This window comes from Mobula hypostoma, chromosome 10, assembly GCF_963921235.1.
Source record: "Mobula hypostoma chromosome 10, sMobHyp1.1, whole genome shotgun sequence".
NCBI lineage: Eukaryota > Metazoa > Chordata > Chondrichthyes > Myliobatiformes > Myliobatidae > Mobula > Mobula hypostoma.
Window position 1 is genome coordinate 37,747,116 of NC_086106.1, and position 14,676 is coordinate 37,761,791.

The 14,676-nt window shown below is 41.8% G+C and overlaps 1 protein-coding gene across 2 annotated transcripts in view; it reads right to left on the bottom strand.

Moving 5' to 3' along the window:
* Positions 1 to 14,676, bottom strand: part of klc3 (kinesin light chain 3) — a 96,394-nt gene that overhangs the window by 53,286 nt on the left and 28,432 nt on the right. For both annotated transcript variants that reach the window (XM_063060347.1, XM_063060346.1), the window contains exons 8-9: positions 4,583 to 4,756; positions 1,345 to 1,444 (exon numbers count right to left, since the gene is read on the bottom strand). In XM_063060347.1, the coding sequence (XP_062916417.1) occupies positions 1,345 to 1,444; positions 4,583 to 4,756 (274 nt within the window). The remainder of the gene's footprint in view (positions 1 to 1,344; positions 1,445 to 4,582; positions 4,757 to 14,676) is intronic.

Genomic DNA, 14,676 nt, shown 5'->3' on the forward strand with positions numbered 1-14,676 from the left:
GACCGAAAGAAGCTGCAGAAGATCATGAACACGGTGCAGCACATCACACAAACCAGTCTTCCATCCTTGGACTCAAATTACACTGTACGCTGTCAGAGCAGTGCTACCAGGATAATCAAGGACACGACCCACCCAGCCAACAGACTCTCCCTCCGGGAGACGGCTCAGGAGTTTGAAGACTCGTATGGCCAGATCTGGGAACAGCTTCTTTTCAACTGTGATAAGACTGCTGAATGGATCCTGACCCAGATCTGGTACCCTCCAAATATCCGGACCTGCCTCTCAGTTTTTTTTGCACTACCTTACTTTCGATTTTTCTATTTTCTATTTAAGATTTATAATTTAAATTTTTAATATTTACTATTTTTTACTATTTTTAATATTTAATATTTGTAATCCATGGAGCAGGAAGCGCAGAATCAAATATCGCTGTGATGATTGTACACTCTAGTATCAATTGTTTGGCGAGAATAAAGTATAAAGTACAGTAGTAGCAGGGTAACAGTAAATATGGGACAGATTAAAGATAATATGGAAATACTAGTGGGTGGCAAAGTAGCATAGCAGTTAGTGTAATGCTATTACAGCATCAGCTATCAGTGAACAGGATTCAGTCCCTGCCACTAACTTTAATAAGTTTGTACGTTCTTCCCATGAACACGTGGGTTTCCTCTGGGTGATCTGGTTTCCTCTCACAATCTAAAGACATATGGGTTCGGGTTAGTAAATTACAGGCATGCTATGTTGGCACCAGAACCATGGCGATACTTATGGATTGCCCAGCACATATTCAGACCATGCTGGGCATTGACACATATGACACATTTTAAAATATGATTTGCTGGATATGTGACACATAAGTAAAGCTCATCTTCATAAATTTTGAAAACAAATGGTTGTTGGGTACCTGGAACTTATTGTCTGAAAGAGGAAAGAATGAAATTCTTGCTTGGTTTTGTTTGGGATTGACGATGTACTACTGGAAACACAGAATGATGCAGTGGTTGTGGCTTAGGAAGAGAATGTTTACTTCACTGAATCGACGCTGGCTCCTCGTACAGAAATCCTATCTGTCTGATTCCTCATGATTCTATTTATAAAAACTTGCCCTCTGGGGGTTCAGAAAGCTAGGCAGAGTGAAAGGAAGGTAGATTATCAACTATATGCAAACAGCACACTAGGTTTCCATTGACTGAGACATTGTGCTCCCTATTGTCTATTAATCTTTACATTAGCCAGGATATGTGGTGTGCATCATTAATATCTGAACGCTATTAATGGCCGCAACAATAAATAACCACTTCACTACCACAGGGGCGAGTCAGATTGAATGATGTAACTCACCATCGACAGACCCAAACTCCCGTTCATGAGCCCGGGTCAGGATCTCCTTGTACAGGGCCTCGGCTTGTCTGTATTTGCCTTGTTTCAAGTAACAGGAAGCCTGGAATAAAGGAAATAAAGCTGTATATAGTCAGTCATCCCAAACATCAATTGACGTACCAATTACTACCTAATGTGTTATTGATAGATTCCAAAATAATTCCAACGTGCTATATCCCTTTCTTACCCTCTGCCACCAGATTTCTGAACAGTCCATGAAGAGGTTGGGACTTTATTCCTTGGAGTGTAGGAGAATGAGAAGTGACTTTAAAGAGGTGTATAAGATCATAACGGACATAAATAGGGTTATTTGCGAACAGGTTTTCACCATGTAAGGGTAATCAAAAACTGGAGGGCATGAGTTTTAGGCAACTCCTTCTCACAGATGGTATTGCATATATGGAACGAGCTGCCAGAGGAAGTGGTTGAGGCAGGTGCAATAACAACGTTTAAAAGATACTTGGATAATTACATGGATTGGAAAGTTTGCCACGTGGGCCAAATATGAGCAACTAGGGTGATCTTGGTGGGCATCACAGCTGGCATGGACAAGATGGGCTGATGGGCCTATTTTCATGGTATATTACTCCCTTGTGATTCCTTTTTACACTATTTATCCATTTCTGGGAAGTTGGCATGACTGTTTCAGATACAGCTTCTGAGCTGTTGTTCTGTTAATTTCAGAAGCATAAGAAGCCCAGAGGGCAGCCCATCCCGGGGTTGGAGGCCCAGAGCGGCCCGAGGTTAATGGTCTCTCCCCAGCACATCCTTAGGTTGTGTTGGTTGTTTACACAATCAACATATTTCACTGTATGGCTCAATGTACATGGAATAAATAATTCAGTGTCTGATTTCCTCTTGCTCAATGTCAGCAAGACAAAAGAGCAAATTATTGACTTCAGGAGGAAGAAATTGGAGATCCATGTAGAGTACTTGAATGTGAGTCAATAAGATTGCCCAGCACAAATTCAGACTGCGTTGGGCATTGGCACATATGACACATTTTAAAATATGTTTTGATGGATATGTGACACAGTAAGTAAAGCTCATCTTCATAAATCTTGAAAACAAATGGTCATTGGGTACCTGGAACTTATTGTCTGAAAGAGGAAAGAATGGAATTCTTGCTTGGTTTTGTTTGGGATTGACGATGTACTACTGGAAACACAATGATGCAGTGGTTGTGGCTTAGGAAGAGAATGTTTGCTTCACTGAATCTACGCTGGCTCCTCGTACAGAAATCCTATCTGTCTGATTCCTCATGATTCTATTTATAAAAACTTGCCCTCTGGGGATTCAGAAAGCTAGGCAGAGTGTACTTTGATAGTAAATTTACTTTGAACTTCAAACTTTGAGCAGGAGAGGTGCGATAGTTTAGCCACTGTTTGCTGTTAAGGTGCAAAGTGTGGACTTCAGGAGAGGGCAGGGATCAGGAAGAACTGAAATGTTCATGTTTAGAATCTGAATCAGATTTACTATCACTGGTATACAGTATGTCGTGAAATTTTGCAACGGCAGTACACTGCAATACATAATATTAAAAAACCAGCAAATTACAATAAGAAATATATTTTAAAAATTAAATTAAATAAGTCGTGCAAAAAGAGAGCAAAAGAAAACAATACTGAAGTAGTGCACATGGAGTCATTGCCCATTTAGAAATCTGATGGGTGGAGGGGAAGAAGCTATTCCTAATCTGTTGAGTATTTGTCTTCAGGTTCCTGTACCTTCTCCTTGATAGTGGTAATGAAAAGAGGGCAAGTCCTGGGTGATGGGGGTTCTTTATGATGGATGCTGCCTTTTTGAGGCACCGCCTTTTGAAGATGCAATGTTAGCATTCATTTCAAGAGGTCTAGAATATAACCTCAGTGCGGGCACGTGGCCAAATGGTTAAGGCATTGGACTACCGACCTGAAGGTCGTGAGTTCGAGCCCCAGCCGAGGGAACGTGTTGTGTCCTTGAGCAAGGCACTTAAGCACACATTGCTCTGTGACGACACTGGTGCCAAGTTGTATGGGTCCAAATGCCCTTCCCTTGGACAACATTGGTGTCGTGGAGAGCGGAGACTTGCAGCATGGGCAACTGCTGGTCTTCCATACAACCTTGCCCAGGCCTGCGCCCTGGAGAGTGAAGACTTTCCAGGTGCAGATCCATGGTCTCGCAAGACTAACGGATGCCTTTACAGAATATAACAGCAGGGATGGGATGCTGAGAGGCTTTATAAGGCACTGGTGAGGCCTTACCTTGAGCATTGTGAACAGTTTTGGCCTCCTTAGCTAAGAAAAGATGTGCTGGCATTGGAGAGGGTTCAGAGAAGTGATGATTCTGGGAATGACAGGGTTATACAATGAATGTTTGATGGCTCTAGGCCTGTACTTGCTGGAGTTTAGAAGGGTGAGGGGGGATCTCATTGAACCCTTTTAAATGTTGAAAGGCCTAGACAGAGTAGATGTGGAAAGGATGTTTCCCATGGTGGGGGATTCTAGAACAAGAGGGCAGAGCCTCAGGATAGAGGGGAGTCCATTTAAAACAGAGATGCGGAGAAATTTCTTTAGCCAGAGTGTGGCGAACTTGTGGAATTATTACCACAGGCATCTGTGGAGACCAGATCATTGGCTGTATTTAAGATGGAGATTGAAAGGTTCTTGATTGGTCACAGCATCAAAGATTACGGGGAAGCCAAGAAGTGGGGCCGAGGAGGGATGGAAAAAAGGATCAGCCACAATTGAACGGCAGAGCAGACTCGATGGGCCATATGGCCTAATTCTGCTCCTATATGTTATGGTCTTGTCTTCAATGCTGGGGGGGGGGCTGGTGCCCATGATGGAGTTTCAAAGTTTGAAATAAATTTATTATCAAAGTATATACATTATATGTCACTGTACACTAGCCTGAGATTCATTTTCTTACAGATAGTCACAGTAGAACAAAGAAATACAATAGAATCAATGAAAAACAACACGCAAAGTCTGATAAACAAGCAATGTGCAAAAGAAGACAACAGTGCAAATACAGAAAAAATATTAAATACAAATAATAGTGAGAACGAGTTGTAGAGTACTTGAATGTGAGTCCATAGGGTATGCGTGGCCTTCTGCCCCACTGACTGTCATCTGGAAAGGACTACACAGGGGAAATGGGCATGTATACCTGCAGTATGCACCCACTGTGATACTGTATAGTGAGTTGATTTTCTCACCAAATTGTTCTTTGTCTTGGCCACATTGGGGTCTTCTGGTCCCAGTTTGGTCTGGTAGATCTCCAAAGCTCTTTGGTAGTAGTACTCCACCTCCTCATACTTGCCCTGATTCTGGCACAGTAGTGCCAGGTTATTCAGTTGCTTCGCCACGTCGGGGTGGTCCTTGCCCAGCACCTGCAGGTTCACAACACTAAATTCAGCAAAGCTCATTAGATACAAGAAAATCCTGCACTTACACAGTACTTCAAATCCCTCAGAAAATGTTTCACAGACAATTAATTGGCTTGCAGTGCAGTGTTGCTGTTATGGGGGCAGACAGCTAACACGTGGAAAGGTTTCAGTGAGATTAATGATCTGCTAGTATACTGTCTGGAGTTATAGAGAATGCTAGGCAGGACACTAGGAGAACACACTGCTCTTACAATCTCATCTCACCTTTTGACCGATCACATCTGTGCTGACTCAAACAACTGTCCACTTGGTTTACAACAAATAATCTGCTGAAAGAACTCAGCAGGTCAAGCAGTATCTGTGGGAGAATAGGAACTGTTGATGTTGTGATTCGAATCCATGCATCAGGATAGAGTCCCTTGCATATCCGATTACTTTAACTCTCTACACTTTCCCTTATGCGACAACAATTTCTGTTTGGAAGTTCTTACTGAATCCAGTTCCTCAATTGTCCATCATCCTGTGCCCTTTGTCACATCCACCTATCAGCTCACAGCCTCTGTTGCTGTCTCCACCAGCCTATTCCCTCCTCCTCACCTAGATCCACCTATCACCTGCCAGCTCTAGCTCCACCCTTCCGTATCATCCCTTTATGCTGGCTGCCTCCCCGCTACTCTTTCAGCACAGATGAAGATCTCAACCTGAAATGTCAACTGTCCATTTGCCTCCACAGATGCTGCCTGACCCGCTGAGTTTCTCCAACTTTGTTATTTTGCTCCAGTTATTTATTTATTTAGAGATACAGGATGGAAAAAAGGCCTCACTGATACAATGAACTGACACTGCCCTATTATAGCTATGTGAACAATTAACCTACTAACCTGTATGCCTTTGGATTGTGGGATGACATCGGGGCATTCTGCCTCTGCCACACCTTGCTACCGTTACCAGAAAGAAGTGCAAGGATAACTCAAGACATGGTTCTACAATACTCAGTGACCATCTGGAGCTCTGCTGGTAATTAGGAGTCCCGCACAAAGCATGGGAAAATCGTTTACCTTTCATCTATTAAACCTTATCTCCACTCACTTAAGCCTAAGTTGGTTAAATCTGTATGTCATCTGAAATTACTTAAAAGTCTGAGGGAGAGAAAGATTTAAAGGGTATGAAAATGTTTTGACTCAAGGCAGTTTTCACAAATGTCTAATCATTAGAAATTGGAGACTGTACATGGGTAGGATAACATTTTATTTTTAAAAACAGGAGATCTCCAGTGTAATTTAAAATAATTTACTGTACGTGGAGACAGCTGTAAGTAGCCTGGAGTGTTGGGATCATTAGGCAGAGGCAATAAATCGAAGCAGAAACAGCTGAATTAAGAACAACAAACAATCTGCTGGAGGAACTCAGCGGGTAGAGCAACATCTGCAGGAGGAAAGGAGTCAAAGAGCTGGTGAACAGTTGGGGAGCAGTGAGAGAGGGTCTCACAGAACTCCCGGAGGGAGAAAGAATATTTCTTCAAAGTTGTCATACATTGCAGTTATAGATTCATGTATTCAAAGAGCACTATAGCACGTCTAGTCCATGCTGAGCTAATCCCATCAATCTGCACCAGGACCATAGCCCTCCGTACCCCCATCATCATGGATTTATCCAAACTTCTCTTGAAGTTGAACCTGCATCTCTACTTCTGTTGGCAGCTTGTTCCAAATTTGCACCACCCTCTGAGTGAAGAAGTTCCCCCTCACATTCCCTTTAAACATTTCACCTTTCACCCTTAACCCATGACCTCTAGTTTTAGTCTCACCCAACATAAGTGGAAAAAGCCTGCTTGCATTTACTCTATACCCCACATAATTTTGATAGATAGGGGTATACCTCTATCAAATCTTCCCTCGTTTTCCTACGTCCCTGGGAGGAGAATGAGGAGTTGAGCAATACAGTGGAGACACAAGAAACTGCTGATGCTGGAATCTGAAGCAAAACAACTGCTAGACAAACTTAATGGGTTGAGCAGCAACTATGGGAGCAACCAATTCTCTCCCCCAACAGACTTTACATGACCCACTGAACTCCTTCAGCAGATTGTGTGTTACTCCAAGTTCCAACACCAGCAGTCCCTAATGTCTTCACTGAAGTAAGGAAACATTTTACATGCCAAGTGTGACAGAGCTTTACAATTCTCTTCCACAGTAGCCAATAATAGTATTAAATCTGATCAGTTCTGCTCCTCAAAGGTATCGGGGAAAATGAATTAAAGGCAGTTGTAGGGAGTCAGGTCCCCTCCCTCATCAGGCACAATCACTTTGAATGGCAGAAGGACCTCCAAGGTAGTAATTTCCAGATTGCCATGGACTAGTGCAGGTAGGAATGGGGTGATAGCACAGATGACTGAGTGGCTGAGGAGATGGTGCAGGGGACGGGGTTTCAAGTTCTTGGATCATTGGAACCTTTTCTGGGGAAGGGGTGGTCTATACAAGAGGGATGGGTTGCACCTGAACCGGAGGGGAATCAATATCCTGGCCAGGAGGCTTGCTAATGCTACTTGGGAGGGTTTAAGCTAGTTTGGCAGGGGAATGGGAACTGGAGCACCAAGTCAGTAAGTGAAGGATTGGACAGGAAGGTAGATGTTAGGGAAAGTATTAAAAGGCAAAATCAAAATAAAAGGCATGATGGGTCAGATAGTTTGAAGTGTGTGTATTTTAATGCTAGGAGTATTATGGGTAAGGCTGATGAACTTAGAGCATGGATCAGTACATGTAACTATGATGTTGTGGCCAATTCAGAAACCTGGTTTGGAGAGGGGCAGGAATGGGTGATTAATGTAGCAGGCTTTCAACGTTTTAGAGAAGATAGAGAAGGAGGTAAAAGGGTGAGTGGGGAGTTGCACTACGAATCAGAGTCAATATCATAGCTGCACTCAGGGGAGACATAATGGAGGGGTCAGACACTGTTTGGGTAGAACTGAGGAATAGAAAGGGTGGAGTTACTCTGATGGGATTGTACTACAGAACCCCAATAGCCAATGGGAGATTGAGGAACAGATATTAAAATAGATTAAGGAAATGTGTAAAAATAATAGGGTTGATATGGGGGATTTCAATTTCCCTAATATAAACTGGGGCCTTTTTAGTGCAAGGGATTTAGGTGGGGCAGAATTTATTCAGTGTCTGCAGGAGGATCTCTTAAACCAATATATAAATGATCTAATAAGAGGAAGAGCTGTACTGGACCTGGTGTTGGACAATGAGCCCGACCAGGTGACTGAACTTCAGTGGGTGAATGGTTAGGGAACAGTGTCCACACTCCTTAATTTTCAGGATAGCTATAGATAAGGATATGCATGGTCCTTGCGGGAGAGTTTTAAATCGGATTCAGGCAAATTACAAGGGCATTAGGCAGGAACTAAGAAGAGTTATTTTGGAACACGTTTTTTTCTGGCAAGTTCACATCAGACATGTGGAGGGTGTTTAAAGATCAATTGCACAGAGTACAGGAAAGGTATGTTCCTGTTAGAAAGAAGGACAGGGAACGAAAGATTAGAGAACCTTGGATATCCACAGAGGTGATGAATTTAGTCAAGAAGAAAAAAAAAGTATGTAAAGAAGTTAGGACTAAACGAAGCGCATAAGAAGACAGAAAAGAACTGAAGAAGGGAATTAGATCAGCCAGAAGGGGCCATGAAAGTACTTGGCAAGTACGATTGCAGTAAATCCCAAGGCACTCTATATATACATCAAGAACAAGAGGATAACTAGGGAGAGGGGAGGACCACTCAGTGGGATTTATCCCAGGTCATTGAGGGAGGAAAGAGATAAGATTGCTGGGGCCTTGACCTGTATTTTCATGTCATCTATTGGCTAAGGTGAGGTCCTTTAGGACTGGCGAGAGACTAATGTTGTACCAATATTTAAGAAGAGAACAAGTGAGAGTCCCGGAAACTATAGACCAGAGTCAGGTCAGGTGTGGGGAAATTGCTGGAGAAAATTCTTAGGGATAGGATCAATGTTCCCTCTAATTTTTAGTAGTCAGTGTGTGCAAAAATCTTATGTTGTGCAAATTTTTTTCCTGTGACAAAAGTATGTGCGCACTGAATGCACACATGGCAGAGTTTATGTAGGTTTACAAAATATTTGACATAAAACTGCACAGAATAACAACAAAATAACATACATATTTAAGTCACTCAGTTATTTTTTCTCTCTTCTGTCTTTCGCATTTACCCATTCTTTGTAAACTCTATCTAGACTAATAGAACTTCCATCCAATCGATAGCTTTTGATTCTCATTAACATATCCAAATGACATTCACCTAAATGGTTTCTCAACTTCTTTTTTGAGTTGATTCATTAGGCTAAAACCTCGCTCACAGTCCGCACTAGGTGCAAGAAAGGTTCTCCCAATGTCCATCAATTGTGCAAGGTTGCAAAACTATTCATTTTGAATTACAAATACCACCATTTGAGCAAAGTTTGAAATCAGTTTGGATTTAATTTTTTCTTGCATGGAAAATTTGAATTCATTAAACTGTCTAACTATTACAGTATTTTCAGCTAGAAAATCATGATATTTCAGACATAAGGCATTAACTTGTTCATTGCCAAATGTGAAGTCACAATCTGCAATTGCGGAGAAATCAAAAGCTGACCATTCTTGTACCTCATCTTCAGGAAACCTTTCTTCTAAATGAACACAAAGACTACTTATAAAAGTCAACAGCAAACTTGTATCTACTGTAATATTTTCTTCACGTTGTTGGCTTAGCAAAACTTTAACTTTGTCACTCCACGAAACATTGTCTCCCAGATACTGCTTTCTTATCTTGTTAATTTTGCCTCACACAAAATGAAGTGAATCAGTCGGTGTCAGGCCACTCTTTTGCAGAATCTTGTTAGTTCATCAAAGACATCACTTAAAACCTGTAAAGCTACTTTGTATGTGATGTTCGTCAATTTCTTGTGACAGTATTTTGTGTGGGCACGTGGCCAAGTGGTTAAGGCATTGGACTAGCTACCTGAAGGTCGTGAGTTCGAGCCCCAGCCGAGGGAACGTGTTGTGTCCTTGAGCAAGGCACTTAATCACAGATTGCTCTGCGACGACACTGGTGCCAAGCTGTATGGGTCCTAATGCCCTTCCCTTGGACAACATTGGTGTCATGGAGAGGGGAGACTTGCAGCATGGGCAACTGCTGTTCTTCCATACAACCCTGCCCAGGCCTGTGCCCTGGAGAGTGAAGACTTTCCAGGTGCAGATCCATGGTCTCGCAAGACTAACGGATACCTTTATTATTTATTTAGCCACAGGGTCATTTGACTGATCTTTTTCAATAAAAACTTAGTAAGCTATCTACAGGATTTGAAACAGTTCTTTGTAAACTTTATGATATGAACACTGTCTGCCAAAGATGGCTGCCACCATGATGCAGCTGTACAAACTGGAACGGGAAAGGTGAGGTGACGTAAATCAGCGACGCGCATTGTGGTATTTGAAAAACCGACTAACTAGTTAACAGAAACATTTAGCTAAAAGATTATTTTCGATAAGTATAATTATTAATTACATTATTTTAGGTAACTAACCTTTTGTGCGCACATTAATTTCTTTTGCGCGCTGGTTGAAATACGTGTGTGCAGGCACACGCACACAACTTAGAGGGAACATAGGATAGGATATATGAGCATTTGGAAACTCATGGCCTAATTAGGGGGAGCCAGTATGGCTTTGTGCGGGCAGGTCTTGTCTTACCAACTTGATTGAGTTTTTTGACAAGGTGACAAGAGATTGATGAGGGTAAGGTAGTGGATGTTGCCAACACGGATTTTATTAAGGCGTTTGACAGTGCCCTCATGGGAGGCTAATCCAGAAGATTAGAATGCACGGGATCCATGGAAAATTGATTGTTTGGATTCAGAACTGCTTGCACAGAGAAGACAGAGGGTAATGGTTGAAGCGACTTATCCGAGCTGGAGGTCAGTAATTAGTGGAGTTCTACAGCAATCTACGCTGGGACCTCTGCTTTTGTGATGTATATAGATGACCTAAATGAAAATGTGGATAAGTGGGTTAGTAAGTTTGCAGATGATACCAAGATTGGTGGAATTCTGGATCGTGTAGAAAACTGGCAAAGAATACAGCACAGTATAGATCAAATGCAGGTATAAGCATAGAAATGGAAGATGGAGTTTAACCCAGATAAACGTGAGGTATTACACCTTGATAGGGCAAATCATAGGAGACAGTACACTGTTAAGGGCAAGACCCTGTTGCTGAGCAGAAATATCTTGGGGTCCAAGTTTGTAGCTCCAGGAAAGTGGCTACACAGGTCAATAGGGTGGTTAAGAAGACTTATGGAATACTTGCTTTTATAAGTCAACGTATTGAGTTCAAAAGTCAAGATGCTATATTGCAACTCTGGTTCGGCCACACCTGGAGTATTGCATACAGTTCTGTTTGCCCTACTATGTTGAGGTTTTGGAGAGGGTGCAGAAGAGATTTACCAGGATGATGCCTGGTTTAGAGGGCATGTGCTATGATGAGAGGCTGGACAAATTTGGGTTGTTTTCTCTGGAGTGGCAGAGGTTGAGGGGTGATCTGATAGAGGCATAGATAAAGTAGACAGGGAGTTTTTTTCCCCCTCCGGGGTAGAATTATCTAATACTGGAGGCATGAGCATTGTAGGTGAGGGGGTATATTCAAAAGGGACGTGAGGGTTAAGTTTCTTTACTCAGAGAGTGATGGATGCCTAGAATGCACTATCTGTTATGGTGATAGGGGCAAGTACATTAGAGGTTTTTAAGAGATGTTTATAGACGCACATGAAAGTGAGGAAGATGAAGGGATATGGACATTGAGTAGATAAGGAGGGATTAGTATTTGGGTTTTAAAAAAATTACTTTTTAGCTGGTTTGGCACAACATTATAGGTCGAAGGATCTGTTCCTGTGTTGTACTGTTCTATGTTCAACATGCCAGAGAGGTTCTTGTTGTGTCTCCAACAGCCAGGATATCTTCTCTAGAACAATAAAGAGAATCTGCAGATGCTGGAAATCTTGAGCAACATATACAAAATGCTGGAAGAACTCAGCAGGTCAGCCAGCATCTATGGAGAGGAATAAACAGTCAACACTTTGTGCTGAGATGCCACCTGACCTGCTGGGTTCCTCCAACATTTTATGTGTGTTGCAACAATTTATGCCGGATGTAATACAGATACAAATTTGTGTATAAGATACATTCTCTACTACTCTGTGGCTCTTATTTACAAATCTCATCAATCAATGATGCACCCAGCAAATACGGATCAAGAATATCAAAAGGACAAAATATTGCAAATCTGAAAATGTTGGAAATGCCCCAGGCCACACAGACAAAACTAACATTTCAAAATAATTAGCTATTTTTCAGAACAGATGCAAGTGCAGAGCGAGAAAAAAGTGGAGTGGAGGTGGGGGCAAGGCATAAAATAAAAACAAAGGTAATGTGTGAGAAAAGATGGAAAGCAGAAGAGAGTAAATGATGAGTGGGTGGTGACGAGATTTAAACGATGAATTGAGTAGACACTTCCAATTTTACCCAGTTAGGTTTCTAATTAAGTACAAGCAGAAAATAATGGAACTACTCTGCAGGTCAGGCAGCATCGATGAAGGTCAATCACCTTCCATCAGGATTTTCTGGTATGTTATTTATTTTATTCAGAGATACAGCACAGAACAGGCTCTTGCAGTCCAATGAGCTGTGCTGCCCAGAAACCCACCTATTTAACTCTTGCTTAATCATGGGAAAATTTACGATGACCAAATAACCTGCTGGCTGGTATTTCTTTGGACTCTGGAGCACTTGGAGGAAACCCAGGCATTCATGGGGTAAACAGACAACTCTTTACAAGCGGCACTGAAATTGAACTCTGAAACGCACCAACCTGTAATAGCATCATGCTATCTACAAGCCTGGCACCCTATTACTTCAGATTAACTTGCAACTTAATGTCGGAACTATAACCTGCAGGTCTTAAACAAGCTGTCTGTTAATTAGGTTTGAAGGATGAGATGTTAACCACTTTTTCATGCTATGGGGGAAGATAATTAGCAGAAGAGCCCCAGAGGGTCCTCATGTAGAACTATAAATGAAGTGTTATTATTGCACTGGCAGCAAAAGGCTGCAGGGGCTGAGACTGCAGAAATTCAATACTCTCTGTAACATATTTTTATGCATAACTACACGTTTTACTTCATAAAGCACCCATTTAGTGCCTCAGACCTCGAGCTACAACGGAAATGCAAGACAGAAAGCATCAGCAATTTAACCCTTTCACATTCTTTGTCATTCAGCTATTTTATACCTGAATTCCTTTCTAACACTCCTGTTCCACAAAGCTATATGTCTTTACAAAAAGCATTATCCTTTGCCTTTTCAGAATGTAATTATCCCAGATGGAGTTACAAATTTCCATATCCCTCTGTGTGGAGACATTGTGCTCTGATTTCACTCCTGCACAAATGAGCTCAAAATCTAAATGTTCCCTTGTTCTGCAGTCCTCTTTCACATGAAAGAGTGTCTTTTAATGTCAATCTTCATGTTTTGAATTGGTTCTGCCCTGCCCTCAAACATAAACATAATAGAAGTCAAGACATGTCTAGGCAAAACGTCATCACAATTTATCCCTTAAAACTTGCTATTAATGGGATGGGGTGGTAGTGTAGTGGTTAGTGCAATCGCTTTACAGTGACTGTGACAACCGATTGGGGTTTGATTTCTGTTGCTGCCTGTAAGAAGTTTGTATGTTCTCCCCATGACGTGAGGCGAGGTGGTAGTGTAGTGGTTAACTCCAGTGTCCTTAGAAAGGCCGACGGAAAAACCAGGAAACCTAACAACAAGGAAGAACCTGTCGCTACTGCCTGTCTTCCTAATATTTTCATGGTTTCTGGAGGGATCAAGAAATACCAAGTTAATACCATCCACAAACCCGTAAGGAATCTCAAATATCAGCTTATGCAGTCAAAGGTGACCTGGGACTCAGGATGGCTGACGCTTACAGGATTCCCTGTGAATGCAGAGCAGCGTATATCAGTCAGATTGGACGCACAGTGGAAACCCGTATCAAAGAGCACAGGGGGTGTATCTGTTTGGGTCACCCAGAGAAATCGGTGATAGTAGGACACTGCATTCGCAATTGCCATAGCATTAACTTTGACGGCACAAAACTACTGTGCTGCACCAATGGTTTTTGGAACCACCTGGTAAAGGAAGTCATTGAAATAAAACTAGAGGAAAAGAATTTTACAAAGACAAAGGTCTCACTCTAAGTAAGAACAGGAATTCCATGGTAAACAAGGTGGGAGAGTGGAAACCTGATTGGATGAGGACTATCCAATCAGAAGGGATGGACCAAGGGGGTATAAATGCTACTGGACTAGACATGCCCAGGTATCATTCCTGATGAAGATAGCAGTGTTTGTCATCGAAACATTGGTCATAATTGATACCTATACCTGGTGGAAGCCTGAGAAGAGTTTATTTGTCATAAAAAAGAATTGCCAACATTATAACTGTCTTTCTCTTTGTTTTTAAGGTCTCTCTCTGTTTTCACCAAATCTTTTTTTTTAAAGAACAGTCTCATTTGTGAAATGTTTTCAACATTAGAACTCTTTCTGAAAAATACTAAATCTAATGGAGGTCAGAGGAGACTAGCTAAACACTCCAGCAAATTGAGAGGATTATTCTGCCTTTTTAGTAACTTGCCCTAAGCTACTAGGCTATGGAGGAAATCTCTGTGATGGGACAGATAAACAACCCAATCTGGTTATAGATTCCTGGAAGTGTGGGGTGAATGGAGGTTCTTGAACAAGTGTGTCCACCTTGAGTGAATGGACCTCATCATAACGATCAGTCTACTTTATTTCTTCCTCTACCTTTCATGGACTTTGA